This window comes from Oryza sativa, chromosome 2 (genome assembly GCF_034140825.1).
Source record: "Oryza sativa Japonica Group chromosome 2, ASM3414082v1".
NCBI lineage: Eukaryota > Viridiplantae > Streptophyta > Magnoliopsida > Poales > Poaceae > Oryza > Oryza sativa.
In genome coordinates, this window is record NC_089036.1 from 15,685,437 (window position 1) to 15,701,081 (window position 15,645).

A 15,645-nucleotide genomic window follows, 5' to 3' on the forward strand; every position below is an offset into this window, starting at 1 on the left:
CCGCTCCGGTCAAAAACGGATACGGATAGTGTTCGGAGCGGATTTTTTTCGGATAGTTCGAATACGGATACGAATACGGATATTTTTTCTCCGGATACGGATACGAATATGGTAACGCAGTTTCCGGCGAATACGAATACGGAGCCGAATATCCCCGGAGATTAAGATGCGCGGATATCCGCGTAACGCTTGATGTCTCTCCAGCCTCCAGCCCATCCCTTCAATTTCAGCACATAGTTTTCTCTCGGCTATCTAAACCCTAGCTGCCAGATGGGCGACGGCGGCGGCGGCGGTGACGACAGCAGCGGCAAGCCGGCGACAGTGGCGGCGGCTGTCTTAGATCTCCTTGGCTCCTTGCTGGAGTTGCTGGGCATTGGCCTTCAATCCCCCTAGTGCTTGTTTCTGCTTCCTATCTCCCTAAATCGTGGGACAGTGGGAGGCTAGGAGCCGTTACCACCGCCGGCGGCAAGGCCTCTTGCATGCACTAATCTCTTAGGTAATCCATTGATTTGTTCTTCTCCTGTAACCTTTGTTTTGTGCCTTTCATGAGATCGATAAACTGATGTAGATCTTGGATGTGCTTTTTTTTACTTTGTGTCTAGATTGGTGATGGAGTCTGGTAGTGCAAGTAGTGCAAGTGCAGCTGCAAGTACCACTGCATCATCTCCAGTTTTGCAACTCCCAGCACCTCCAAGCCATGCTACGGCAGCTACGCAGGACACTTCTCCTACTGCTGGTGCCTTGGCACACAATGATGCAATTGATTTGACAACCAATGATGATTCTGAGGTTTTACCTCCTCCTGGTAAGAAGCAAAAGAAGTGTAGTTCTGAAGTTTGGCAGCACTACACTAAATATAAGGTAAGCAAGAAAGGGTCAGATGACACTGTGATTGTAGAGGAGTATGCTAAATGCAACAAGTGCTCATATAAACGTCGGTGTGAGAGTAATTGTGGCACTTCTGTTTTCTGGAATCACTTGAATAACAAGCACAACATTAAGTCAGGTCAACAACAACTACAGATGAAAAAGAGTGAAGATGGTACTGAAAGAGCTGTTGAGACATACAGGAGCTGTTGAGACATACAGGTATGATGAGACGGTTAGCCTGAAAAAGTTCTATATGGCAATCATCATGCATGAGTATCCCTTTAACATTGTTGAGCATGATTACTTTGTGGATTTTATTAAGTCTTTACGCCCTACTTTTCCAATTAAGAGTCGCATTACTGTGAGAAAGGATATTCTAAACATATATGAAGAGGAAAAGAAGAAATTGTGGCAGCATTTGCTTACACTCTCATGCCGTTTTAGCACAACCATGGACATGTGGACATCTAACCAAAATAAAAGTTATATGTGCATCACAGTTCATTGGATAGAGGACACTTGGAACATGCAAAAGAGGATCATTAAGTTTATGCATGTAGAAGGACATCATTCAGGAAGTAATATGTGCAAAGAGTTTTATGACAACATAGTTGATTGGAATCTTGATAGAAGGCTTGTTGGACTTACTTTGGACAATGCATCGTCTAATGATGTTTGTGTTAAGGGTGTTATTTTAAAACTCCGTAAAATCTCTCCTTTAATTTGCGATGGCATCTTCTTTCATGTGAGATGTTTCAATCATATCTTGAACCTTGTTGCACAAGATGGTCTGAAACAAATCACAGGAGCTGTATTAAAGATCAGAAATACTATTTCAATTCTAAAGCACTCGCCACTGCAGTTTGAGGCATTTCAGAAGTGTGCCTTGGAAGTTAGTTTGGATAACACAAAGGGCCTTTCCATGGATACTCCTACAAGATGGAACTCCACATTTCTCATGTTGAAGAATGCTATCTACTACAGAAATGCTTTTGATAGGTTGTTTCTTCGGCATGGTAGAAAGTATGCAAAGTGTGCTCCCACCAAGGTAGACTGGTCTATGGCAATAGCACTATGCAAGTGCTTGAAGCCATTTCATGAAGCAACTGAACTATTCTCTGGTACTACATATCCAACAGCAAATCATTTTTTCGGTAAGTTTTGTTCCATCAAGCTTTATATTGTTGATTGGTGTAACAGTACAGATGGAACAATAAAAACCATGGCAAACGCCATGCAAACTAAATATGATAAGTACTGGGAGAAGTCGAATATGGCTCTTGCTGTTGCATGCTTCCTTGATCCACGTTACAAAACAAGTTCAATAGAGTACTATGGTATGAAGATTTATGGTTTAGAAGCTGCAAAAAAATTTGATGAGTTCAATGGGGTTATCAAAAAATTGTTTGATGTTTATGCTACTAGTGCGTGTGCAACATCAAAGAAGAAAGGTGCTGAAATGCATGTGCATCAACTTCAAATTCAATCTGATCCTGTTCATAATACTGATGAGTTTGATGATATCTTTAATGAGAATGACAGTAGCCATGATCATGAGCAACATTTTCAAAGATTTTTGCTTGAGAGAAGTCAGCCAATTTGTAGTGATAAAACCGAGTTACAAATTTACATGGAACAACCACTGTTACTATGGACTTCCAAAGATCCATTTGATATTTTGTCTTGGTGGAAGCTCAAACAAGCAGAATTTCCTATCCTCTGCAAACTTGCTCGTGATTTCTTATGTATTCAAGTGTCAACTGTTGCTTCTGAGTCGGCATTTAGTGCTGGTGGCCGTGTTGTTGATCCATTTCGCACCCGTCTTGATCCAGAGGCTGTGCAAGCTTTAGTTTGCACCAAAGATTGGATTAAAGCAGCTAACAATGGTACACTTTGTGTCTGTGTTCATTGCTTATTTGGCCATTCCTTCTTGTATATATCAATATATGTATAGCTGATCCATGATCTGATCTGGCATCATTCTTAGGTTATAAGACTCAGGCTATCATCAATGAGTTGGACATTGAAAGCGTAGAGAGGCATCTGGCAAACTTATTGATAGTGGTGAGCTATTTTCTTATTTTACCTCTATGAATATTTTTCTTAATATAACAATAATATTATTCGACTCCTGTAGGAAAAAGAGGAGAATAATGATGACATGGAACAGGATGATGTTCTGATGGATGAAATGGATGAATAATGATGTTGCAATTTTCATTCATCGGACTGCAAGTGTACTGAAAATTGCTTTGGGCTGATTACTATTTTGATCTTATCTGTGTTACCTATAGAACTCGAACTCAATATGTGTTGAACTTTTCAACGTGTTTCGATTTGAACACGATACACTTTGTTTAATCTGTGATGCGTCCTACAACGATGATATTTATATTAAATTAGATAAATATATGTGGTGCATTTGTATCTACGAGCAGTTTGAGTGGTCTCTATATTCCGAGAAATATTCGTTTTCGTATTCGTGTCCGATCATATTCGATCCTTATTCGTATCCGCGATAATTCGTATTCATTTCTGTATCCGAGTTATTCGTATTCGTTTCCGTATCCGCCTAACAATATGAAAACGGATACGGTAAGAGCATTATCCGTCCGTATTCGCTCTGTTTTCACCCCTACTGTGTAGCCCTCCTATTGGCTGGGTACGTAGCTTGTCGAGGAATTATGGGATCTCCATCTTCAAAAAAGTTGTTTTCCTTTTTTTTTATCGTAGGCTATCGAGAGAGACTAATTAAGATATTGCATACATTCATACAGAACAATTGTGCTATTTTATACCCTATAATCGGTACTATAGGTGCCGGAACAGCTAAAACCACCTGTAATGCCTTTTCCTCCTCCGCGGACTAAAAACACATAAAACCGGCACATTTAAACAAACCATAGGTGCTGGTTTTTAAAAAACCGACACCTTTAATATAGGTGTCAGTTAATTACAAACAAACAACATTCATAAATTCATAAATTATAGGAGTTGGTTTTTTTAAAAAAACCGACACCTACACCCAACTGAGCCGAACTGGTGAGCTAAGCATCGGCCTTATCCATTCCACACGTCTTTATCTCTCTCTTGTCTCTCTCTCTCACCTCTCTCGCTTTTCTCTGTCACGGCGGCGGCCCAAGGAGGTGCTAGCGGTGGCGGCCTCACCCTCCCCTTCGCCAGATCCAGCTTGAGGGGGGTAGCGGGATGGGAGGCGACGGCGGCCTCTGGTGATGACGGTGGCGGCAGCCGTGCCCTCCCCTCCACCAGATTCGGTGGGAGGGGAAGCGGCGGACCACGGTGATGGCAGCGGCAGTGGTTGTGCCCTCCCCTCTATTAGATCCAACAGGAGGGGAGGCCACAGTGGTCTCCAGTGACGGCGGCGGCGGCGCCCGCACTCTCCCCTCCGCCAGCTCCAGCGGGAGGGGAGACGGTGCACCTTGGCGACGGCGGCTGCGCCCTCACCATGTTGCAACGATGGCAAGGGTGGAGAAGGATGTCGGCTGCCATCGTCTTCTTGATGTTAATCTTTTTAATGTTCATCGATGTTGTTGATGTTTATGTGTTGATGTGTGCTTTAATCTTGTATGTATTCTTTGATCTTGTCGAGATGAAGTGGAGCTGCTCGATAGATCGGCTCGAATCGGGCCGATGCATTGAGTCGTTTTTTCTTTGTTCATGGAACCTCAGAGGTGCCGACTAATGTGTACCGGTTGAAAAAACCGACACTTTTAGCTATTTCTGTACTAATGAATATTCATCGTATTTCTAATGAGGTGTGAGACCTAACAAACTAATTAGATGAAGATATAGTGCCTTCTAGTCTCCCATCTTTTCATCCCTATCAAATAGCCTTCCTTCTAATCAAACTGGCACCTCATATGTATGCATGCAGTGTGGTCATAAAATAAGGTTATATTCTGATAATTTGTGTATGCTGCTAATCCGCCTCTAATCTTCTAGAAATGTAACTGTTCTGGGATGGAGGTAGTTAATAAAAAATATTAGGATTCAGAAAATAATGTTAGTATGTTAAAGCACTTTCACATATGCAATGTGGTCATAAAATAAGCTCATAATTTGTGTATGTTGCTAATTTATCTCTAATCTTCTTGAAATGTAATTATTCTGGGATGGAGGTAATAATTAATAAAAAATATTAGGATTTGACATCAGAAAATAATGTTAGTATAAACTAAAGACGATGTGGGATGCCGTAGAGACAAGACGGTCCGGGGTGGCACCTAAGAGTGAGAAGGAGGAGACAGGCGGGAGGCTTGTGCGATGAGGAAGGAGCGGGGAGCCGATCTGCAAGGGTGAGTGGGCTGACGTGATGGGGCCACGGCGTCATGTAGCGAGGTTGGTGGTTGGCAAAAGAGGACGTGTGAAGGAAAAGGTGTAGGAGATTGATTTGCGTATGTGTAGATCGAAACTGAGTGATGAGCACGTGCGTGATTTTCTACCTGGGTGACCCTGTGATGGCGTCATAGTGGAGAGGTGGGGGGTGGTAGTCTGCGAGGAGCAGCGATGGCAGCATAGTAGAGAGCGGCGGGCAGCAAGGTGGAGACAGATTTGTGAGGAGGCATGATGGCGGCATGGTGGAGGGTGGGGTGACGTGGTTTCCGGGTTGGTGCAATGGTTACTGCTAGAGAAGATATGGGAGTGAGGAGGGGAGGCCGAGAAAAAACATGGCTGAATTGTTGGATTTGGTGATTTTGGGATGTTGGATTTATTTAATGAATGGATGAACTATACGGATACGTATAAGATACAGTGTATGTAAGATGAATGATATAATATGTAAATTTAAATCTCTCATATTATATCATGATAGCACACGAGCACCGGAATGAAGACTACAAAATAACACAGGAGCAGAAAAAATAACGTGTATATACATTCACAAATATAATTTAAGGTCATTACATGTAAAAAAAAAAAAAAGCCATTCTCATTTCAAGGCTCCCCACCTCAAACCTGAACCTCTGGACTCAAAACACGCCAAGGGGGGCATTATAAATACGTCCTTTGTACAAACAGCTAATAAATAGTTAATTTACAAGCGCTAAACAAGATAGTAAACATATTAACTTAGAGAGCAAAATGCATACTTACAATATGAAATAATTGCAAGGCGTCTTGCAGACAGTGGGCAGTCTCCTCCATTATGGATACGAGTGATATGACTATGCTTGCTCAGCTTCATCCGGCCTTGACCACGCGCAGTCTTGCACGATGAGATTGATGCCTCTGACCCATAGCTCGACGCTGGACGCGGAGGTGGCCTCGAAGTGGATCTCCCTCCCGGTCACCGTCTCCACCATTAGGATCAGCTGCTCCTCGCTGCCCGTCCTGATGATCCTCCTGTTCCTCCTGAACGCCGCGCTGGGCCCCGCCCGGGCCTCCCTGCAGGCCACGTTCCTCCGGCGGGTCGCCCCCCACGTCAGCACGCCGGACCGCATCATCCGCACCGCCTTGCGGTGCGGCGGACCCCGGCCCCCGCGCGTGTGCTTCGTCAGCTCCTCCCCGGCGAGCACGTGGGCGCGCGCCACGTGGTCCAGCAGCCACTCCTCCGTCGCCTTGTTCGACCTGCCGCTCCTCCTCGCCACCGACAGCGCCGTCTCGCTCCCCGCGTCGGCGGCGCCGCCGCGCGACACCAGCGCCCTGCACGCCTCCAGCTTGCCTGCGGCGGCCGCGTGCATCAGCGGCGTGTAGCCATCCTCGTCCATCGCGTTGGGATCGTGGCCCATCTTCAGGAGCTGCGTCAGGGAGGAGGTGTCGCCGATCCGGGCCGCGTAGTGCAGGGGTCTGAAAGATGGCTGCTGGCCTGCGATCGCATCCGCGAGCGAAGCCTGGAGTAAGATCTGTTCGAACCGATCTCTGGTTTCAGGAGCTCTGCTTCGGATGATCGACATCGCGGATTTCCCTTCGGCACTCGTGGCAGCGATATCTGCCCCCGCCATCACTAGAAGCCTGAAAATGTCAGCATGGCCTGACTCTGCAGCAACCATAACAGGAGTGAGCCCTGAACCATCAGGCCTGTTCAGATCTGCTGCTGAGTAGTGTAGCGTCATTAGAAGAGCTTCTGCACTGTCACTTGCAGCGAAGAAGTGCAGCGGAGAGAAGACGGTGATATCCGATGAAGTGATGCAGCCTCCGCAACTCAATGCTCTGGAAAGAATGTCGATGATGGTTGAGCTAAATGAGCTTTTCTTAGCAAGCATTATTGCTGTGTCACCTGCATTGTTCACTATCCCAAGGTCTGCCCCTGATTTGATCAGTTCAAGAAAGCAATCGGAGTGTCCACACCTCGCAGAGACCATCAGAGGAGTGTCCCCAGTAGAAGTCTGCGCATTGATATTAGCCCCATCCAACATGAGTTGTTTCAGTACGGGCGCATGACCCAACCTTGCAGCAAAATGTATTGGGTAGGAGACGTGTGTGCCGTTTGTCATCATTATGGGAAATCTGGGATTGGCACCAGCATTTAGAAGCACGCTTACTGCATTCGGGTTCTGACAGAGTATGGCATGGCAAAGAAGATTTCGACCCTTGCGTGGGGTTTCCAGCAACCATGGTGCTTTATCGAGCAGCAATTTGAGGATTTCACCACTGCATTCGTAGTACTCTACTGCACACCAAATGGCGTTGTATTTTTCCCCAAGGCATGCACCAACACGAAGTTCTTCACCCGTTGCAGAGTCCCAACACCAAGAACCAACTTGCACAAGACAGTCCAAGTAAGAGCCTTCCTGCACACAAATTTTGATACAAGTATCATTCTAAGAATGTGGAAACATTCTAAATTAGCATAGTACTCATAAATAATGTGGAAAATTAGACTGCCTAAAATTTCGTTTACTGAAAAAGGGACGGCCAGTGCGTTTAGCATACTGGAGTGGAAACAAATTTGGATTGCTTGGCATACAGAACATAAACTTAATGGGAAAGTAGTCGGAGAAACAAAAATCATCCAGACATAATGCATCCCCACTTGTCATATATATGGCTGCCTTGAATCTACAGAAATGGTTGGAATTGTTGCAAATAAAAAAAAATGGGTATTATTAGATAATGAGTTTTTCTTCAAATAAAAACAGTGAGTTAAGTAGGAATGGCAATGCACAACTAAGCATTGTGAACAGAGTACTACATCCATCTCTGTACCTAGACTAATAAGAACGCTTAAAAGATATTCAGTTATTGCAGATACCTCAATCAAGAGTTTCACAGTTGAAATTTGCCGGCTCATTACTGCTGCCACCAGTGGAGTGCAATTCACATTAGCATGTAGTGCAGGCTTAACAGACCTCAAGAGGACCCTAGCCATGGAATTAACGTCAACCCCATTCTGACAAAATGAAAGTGAACCAGTAAACACACACATATATATATACACAAGAAAATGTTATCTTTGTAACTGGCTGTATATAACTGATATCATTTGATCAGACCTGCAGTAGTATGACCACAACATCATCAAAGCCTCTTGAAGAAGCAGTCACCAAAGCATGTGCTGCAGCTTCAGGCTGTATCATCTCTGAACAGACTAATAGCCGAACGGCTTCAGCCTCAGCAAAAAGAGCAGCCTCTGATAGGGAATCTTCACAAGCTTCCCGAGTGACTCCAGCCTGCAGAAGCATCTCTAGAATATGGATGTTTCCTTCACGTGCGGCAGCTGTTGTTGCATAGCCTAGAAATAACTTTTGATTAACATCAGCTCCAGCAACCTGTATTCAAATATCAAGTCAATTACTCCATGAACACAATTTTAGAGTATACATAATTCATAATACAATATATTTACTAAGATACTGAATAATTCCCGGCTGTCCTGTTAAGCACAAGCGTCTTCTTTTCGTCTTCTAGATCTTATCTCCTTATGGCTCACTCGTGCCGGCCTATACATCATTCGATCAGTTTTTCGTCATAATTTTCGTGAGAAAGCAATTGTAATGTTATCAGATAGTTTGAACAAACCAACTCTAGTTAGCACTATGCAATATTTTCATCATGACACTTCTCATAACTGTTTAGAACTGACTGACTGGCTAGGTCTGTTAACCTGATAAACCTGTCTTTAGGCATGTCTATGTCACATATATCTAGATACTAATACGGCTCCAATATATATGCAGGAAACAATCGAATATCTGTATTATATGAAAGAATCTAATGGTGCATGTGGCTTCTAACGATGCCATTTATGGACTGATGAACCTAAATCAAGACAACGAGAGTACGAGACAATATCAGCATTATGTCCTCAGTGCGACCTCGTTAAACCTCTACACTGAACCTAGCTATTTCTGTACCTCAAATACCGAGCAGTATACTTTTTTACAACTTGATACACCAGCCACCTTTCCACCACCTCCACTCTAATAATCAGCCTTAAAATTAAAGCTACTGTAGTTAGAAATATTCCAGCTATTTATCTCTATTAGAAGGCCGCTTAAAATTGCCAGGTTTGACATTCCTATAGTATGCTAGCTATCTCGCTCTAGTATAAAATCTCATTGCAAACTTAGGTCCCTTTTTTTGGCTTATCATGTGAAGGTTTTCCCAAGTTCTTAATTAATGGTACGTTTTCTTAAAAGTTTTTCTTTACCAGCATTTCTTAGAAAACTTTTTTTAGATGAACATTTTAATATTCAATTCATTCATTTGTGCGCTGGAATAATTGTCATAAACTCAGGTTTAGCCATCATCCATCAACTATATCAAACGGAACCGTGCACCTGATACATATCTTATTGTGCGGTTCCTGTATTAGCGTATAAAATATACATGCATGTTCAATATACGTGTAAAAAATATATCTACTATTATACTTCATATGCCAAATAAGAAAGCCTTAAAACCGCTTACATGGCTACCTTCCCCATGAGCTCTACGAGGTGAGGTGACCACACGGGACTCCGCTTACTACCTTTTTAGAACATTATCATCTATAATATTAAAGCACATGGATAACAAAAAATATTTCCCTCTAAAAATTGGGCCCACTTTCTCAGTAAAATCAGCTTAGAGTTAACAACAGTAAAATCTGATAATTTATATATAGCAAAGCTTGGAAAATATACTACTGAGAAATTGCTTAGCTTCCCAATTTCCAAATTTCGAGAATGTGCTCAAGGTGAGTTGTGATGTATCTCTTGTGGGCATTGGACCTGTGGTAAGTCAATAGCAAGATCTGCCATCTTCTCAAGGACACTGTTGAATGCAACTACTAATCTACCTAACTTTGTAAGGGGCTTCACAGAACAGGTCCAAGGAATCCCATCTGTTTTGTATCACATCAAAGGTTTGAAGTCCACTTCAGGCACTTGTATAGTGGGGGCACTAGGAAAGATTTGAGCATCGGAACACCACCAACATGAAAAAACTCATAAAACAACATAGCTTGTGATGAGAAAAACATTTTTCATTAGGCACTGCAGAGTTTTAGCCAAGGAGTACATGCTAGTCAAATTAATAAGTGATATAGAAGTTTCAAAGTGGAACCGAAGCCATCACATTCTTGTCTTGAAAACAACCGAAGAAGATTATCCATCCCATTCCAGAAGGGAGAGCAGTTGCCATCACACCATACCAAAAGGTGTAACAAGATTACCCATGTCCCTAATCCTAACTCAATTCAGTGATATGCATTGGCAAACCTGCTAATATTCTATAAACCACCATTAGAATAGACTGATAAATCTCTCCACTACAGTAATAATTTTAACAGGAAAAGAAGGGGATCTGCAACAGCCATTCGTTTGAATGGTTTTAGTTTATTCTTAATAATTTAGATCAGAAAACACTCATTCATAATTTGTGCGAATTTATTTTGGATTACTATGAAAGGGTACAAGTCATCCAGAATGTTTTTTTACTAATCATTACTTCCAATTTATTCAGAATTCCCTCCGAACGTACCTACTGAACAAATTTGAAAATTTTGTCATGACAGACAATGCGCACAAATTATTTCGCTCTAAAAATATTTGGTCAGATGATTAAACCCTTGGAGATTGAATGCGAGGGGATTCAAATCTTGGAAAGTGAGAGAAATGACCAGTCTGTTGACGAAAATTTGGTTACGATCCTTACCAGGAGGGTGCGAACAACTTCGGCATGACCGGCGTGCGCGGCGGCGAAGAGCGGCGAGACGTCGGTCTTGAGCTCGCGGGACTCCACGATCACCTCCCCGGCCGCCTCCTCGCGGAGGGCCACCTCAGCGCACCTCACCCGCAGGCGCGCCACCCCGACGCGGCTCGCCGCGGGCACGCCATCGTCCGTGTCGTCGTCCGCTGCGGCAGCGGCGGCGGCGGCCGCCAGGCACGCCTCCATGGTCACCACGTCCCCCCGTAGGGCAGCCTCCACGAGACGCTGAGCGGGCGACGCCTCCTCCTCCTCCCGCGCCGCCGCCGCCACAGCGGCCGCCCTGCGCCGCGACATGGCCGCCAAGTGTGGGAGGCGGCGGCGGCAGCGGCGTCTAGGTGGTGGCGCTCGCCAGGTGTTTGCGGTGTGGTCGGCGAGGAGAGCGAGGAGGCCGCTGGTGCTGCGTGGCTGCCAACGTTCGGGTGGCGAGGCGACTGGCGAGACTTTGGGGAGTAGGTGGAATTCGAAGTTTGAAACTAGTCGCACTGGTATAAAAGTGCAAACGCGTGATTTTCTGAAGTAAATATCTGAGTCAAATTGTTTTTGTTTTTTATTTCTTGAATATTATTTTTAAAAACAAGCCCCGTTCAGGTCTAGAAGCTTTTACTAGTGTTTTTTTTAAGCAATTTGGCACGCTTTATTAATCTGCAAACATAATTACATCGTTCACTATAATGTTCAGCTAGAAAATTGGAGTCTCATCAATCCAATTATAAGAATTCTTAAACTTAAAAGTATAATTAGCTACAAGCCTACAACATGTGCCACACAATTTGCTTCCCTATTACAATGCTCAACAGAGACTTTAACAAAATCATATATCAAAATCTGGCATTCATATAAAATTGCCGCTGCCGTAGTTGCTTAAAAACCTCCATCTTGCATCGTCTCCACCACCTGCAAACAATCTGATTGAGTAAATAGTACTCCCTCATTCCCTAAATATTTGACACCGTTGACTTTTTTAAATATGTTTGACCGTTCGTTTTATTAAAAAAAACTTTTGTGATATGTGTAAAACTATATGTATACATAAAAGTATATTTAACAATAAATCAAATGATAGAAAAAGAATTAACAATTACTTAAATTTTTTAAATAAGACGAACGGTCAAACATTTTTAAAAAAATCAACGGCGTCAGACATTTTGTGATGGAGGTAGTATCTTGACAACCAATCTGCTGGGCGAGGATGAGTCCATCCCTGAGGACGTAGGCTTCTGCCATTGCTGCATCAGCAACATGAGACAAGTACCTACAAGAACTAGCTAAAAAATTCCCTTGTGAATCTCGTTGACAGCTCTGGTTCCTCCTGTACTCGAGACGATGTCAAAGGAAGCATCTATGTATACGAGAATTCCTTCAGGAGGTTTATGCTATCCTTCCCATGGTTTTGCATCCGACTTTTTCTTCGCCATCTTATAATTTAGTGTTAGAGCAACAATAGATCTAGCAGCCATCTGAATCCTTTCACCATTCACTACTTGTCTTCTTTCCCACCAAATGTACCATCCCCCTGTTAAAATCAATTCAGCAAAGCTTTTACCAGTGTTTCTTTCAGAACATGTGCCATTCGGAGTGAGAGTTTCAAACTTATAGTCCCTCGTTTTCTTTGTACATGCTTCTCAAAATGCTAAATGATTTTTTTAGAATAAAATAGAAAAGTTGCTTTCAAAAATAATATTAACTACTTTTAAATTATTTTAAGCTAATACTTAAGGGACTACTTATTGATCTTTCAAGAGAGAAATCTTTCAAATTTTTCAACTAATGGATACAATCCGTTTTGAATGAAATAAAAAAAAGATAAACATTGATGAGGACATAACTAGCTCGGATATAACCATGAATACCTTATGTATTAATCAAATAAAGGTGCATATGTTCTACATTAGATTTACTTGTTATATATTTGAACAAAGGTTGCTACACAGTGAGTTTTGTGTGTTTTCGTTTGCAGAGGTATTTGCTTGGGCGAAGGAAAAGAGACCGAGCGTAACTAATGCATGAATGATTAAAGAAGTTGATTAGGGACCAAACCAAGAACTTCTCCAAGTCTACTTCTACCTCACCACGTCACTTTTGGCCCATAGAAGACAAGAAATCAAGTTGTACACGTTTTGTATTCGGATTCGGGCCTCCTGACAGCATCAACTTCAAACGGACCTAGCCACTGATATAGAAGGAGTTTCGAGGCCCATGAGTACTTGTTGAAAAACTTATGGAGTCTACTTTCAGATGGTTTTGGTCCCATGTCAAAATTCCTACCAAAACTGCCGGGAATCTGCAAAACAAGCCACGTACCTCATCCAGTCCGAATCTGATTTGGGTGTTGGGCCTTGTAACTGTGTCGTGGGCTTAGCCCAAGGAGGTGTGCGCCCTAGGACAACCCTAGTACGTCCCTAATCATATTAAATCAGTAGCTGTCATCGTTTAGAGTCGGGTTTTGCTTAGATTAATCTGTTAGGAATAGTTTCGCCGCTACATCGGTTTGTGGAACCCCAAATTCGAGTGTTTAATCATCCATATGCAATTTGGTTGCAATCTATCTTGTTCTTGCTTGTGTTCTTCGATTCGCATGCAGGGATTAGCCTTCTCGGCGAGGTCAACCGGGTTTCGGCATGGTTGATAACCAGAGGAGACGTGGTGCTGCGATTGCGGGACTCAGTAGCATGTTTGTTCAGAAGCCGGATCGAGTTATGTTGCGATTCCGCCCAAATCGACTGTTTATCAATAGCTATCGGAAGATCGGGACCTAACACCCTCATCAGTTGGTACCAGAGCGTGGTTGCCCGTTAGGTAATTTATCTTCCCGTAACCAGAAAATTGCCACACAAAAATATTTATTCTTTACCTAGACAATTTGAGCCGTTGCATTGTTCTATTAGATTTTGCGTTGTTGAATTATAGATTGCATCGTCGTATCGAGTGCTGGTTTAGTTTTAGATTTAATTTTTAGTTTTGAGTATTGCATCTGTTCATCACTTTCACTTAGGTGTAGGGTTCGTCTATGAGTTGTACGTCAGTTTTGGGTCCAGTTTTGTATTTCGTCGGTTGTTGCCGGGACCTTGAAAAATTGAATCGTCTCGTCATCGAGATTCCGTTTTTATACTTTTGAGAAGTTTTTTGTCGGTCAAGTTTGGAGTTGCGGCTAGGGTTTGCGCTTTTGCCGAATTTCCCTTTGGCCGTACCCCTCCCCATCTGCAACTACCACCTCCCCCTCACGACTGACCACCTTTATCACATTGTTTGGTATTTTGGTGGTTGTAGATTTGAGATATTTTTACAAAAATGGAACCTACATGATGTGAGCATTCCATTTTTGAGGTGATCTAATTTTAGTTTTACACTTTGCATTTGAGACCCCTGTAATATTTATATTTACATTTGAGTCCTTCTTCGAGGTCAGTGGTTCAATTCTTGTTGAAAAAAAGTAAAAAAATAAAAAAAGAAAAGACAGAAAGGTGCAAAGAAAAAAAAAGAAAAAAAAAGCCGCACCTAAAAAAGAAAAAAAAAGGCATAAATGTGCTTAAAAAAAGCCGCACCAAGAAAGAAAAAAAAACCATTCATCCTTGGAGTATGTTTTCAGAGTGCAGAGTTGTGCATTGATTCATATATAGTCCTTAGTGTTGTCGGGTGCTTGCTTGAGCTAGAGTTGAGTCTAGACTAGGCCAGCACATTGACTAGTACTTTGAACTATTATTCAACTTTGCATTTTCTGATTAGTATAATTGCGTTCCTTTGCTACTATATATTGTGCCTCCCAAGCTCCATATATATTCTTCTGGTCAGCACCGCTTTGATCCTTACAATCGCCACATCACGTTCTTCAAGGTGTCACAAACTAGCCACTGGTTGTACCATCCTTAGCATTGCTGGTAAGACACTTGTAAGAGCTTGGTAAGGTGCTCTATTTGGCTGAGTTGTTGAGGGGCATCACTACACCACGTAGCAGATTATTAGGGATAACCTTCATTGTTTGTTGTTGTTTTTGTGTTTGCAATGATATGTATGAGTGGCGCTCAAAATCAGTGATACCAACAAGGTGCACGTGATGATAGTACTTTGGTGCAACAAGTGCTAAGTTCTCAACTGGAGAAAGCGGAGCAATGGCAGTACCACGAATTATTTGAAACAAAGTTTGTGGTTAAGGATAGAGCATGTTGTACTGTAATCGATAGTGAGAGTTGCAATAACTTGGTGAGTTCAGATTTGGTTGAGAAACTTGAGTTGCCTACACAACCGCATCCTCATCCATATTACATCAAATGGTTCAACTCTTGTGGTAAGTTCAAGGTAAATAGAATTGTGAGAATAAACTTTTCGATTGGAAATTACCATGATACTGCCAATTTTGATCTTGTCCCTATGCAAGCATATTCTTTGTTGTTTGGTCAACCATGGGTATATGATATTAGTGGTTTGCATAATTTTGTTGCTAATACGTACACATTTAGACATAATGGTCAAAAAATGAAATTGGAACCAATGAGTTTTTCTGAAATTTTCGAAGATAATCTTGAAAGTATGAAGAATGGAATCGAAGAAAGGACAAATAATAGAATCGATGAGATTTTCAGAGATACCAGGAATAATACTAATATTGTGAAGCCTTCAACTAAGTCT

The 15,645-nt window shown here is 42.5% G+C and overlaps 1 protein-coding gene across 1 annotated transcript; it reads right to left on the reverse strand.

Moving 5' to 3' along the window:
• Window positions 1-5,746: 5,746 nt before the first annotated feature.
• Window positions 5,747-11,484, reverse strand: LOC4329284 (uncharacterized). The gene is made up of 4 exons (XM_015768388.3): window positions 10,969-11,484; window positions 8,325-8,600; window positions 8,084-8,221; window positions 5,747-7,622 (listed from the first exon to the last, which is right to left on the reverse strand). Exons 1-4 carry the CDS (start codon window positions 11,314-11,316, stop codon window positions 6,057-6,059), a joined length of 2,328 nt encoding a protein of 775 aa, XP_015623874.1. The 5' UTR covers window positions 11,317-11,484; the 3' UTR covers window positions 5,747-6,056.
• Window positions 11,485-15,645: the final 4,161 nt, after the last annotated feature.

Bases quoted from the DNA above. Each gene is read 5' to 3' on its own strand.
- LOC4329284 (XM_015768388.3), bottom strand. From the start codon at position 11,316: ATGTCGCGGCGCAGGGCGGCCGCTGTGGCGGCGGCGGCGCGGGAGGAG. The intron at 8,601-10,968 runs GTAAGGATCGTA...ATTTGAATACAG, and splicing joins AAGTTGTTCGCACCCTCCTG to GTTGCTGGAGCTGATGTTAA. The intron at 8,222-8,324 runs GTCTGATCAAAT...TCATTTTGTCAG, and splicing joins TTGTGGTCATACTACTGCAG to AATGGGGTTGACGTTAATTC.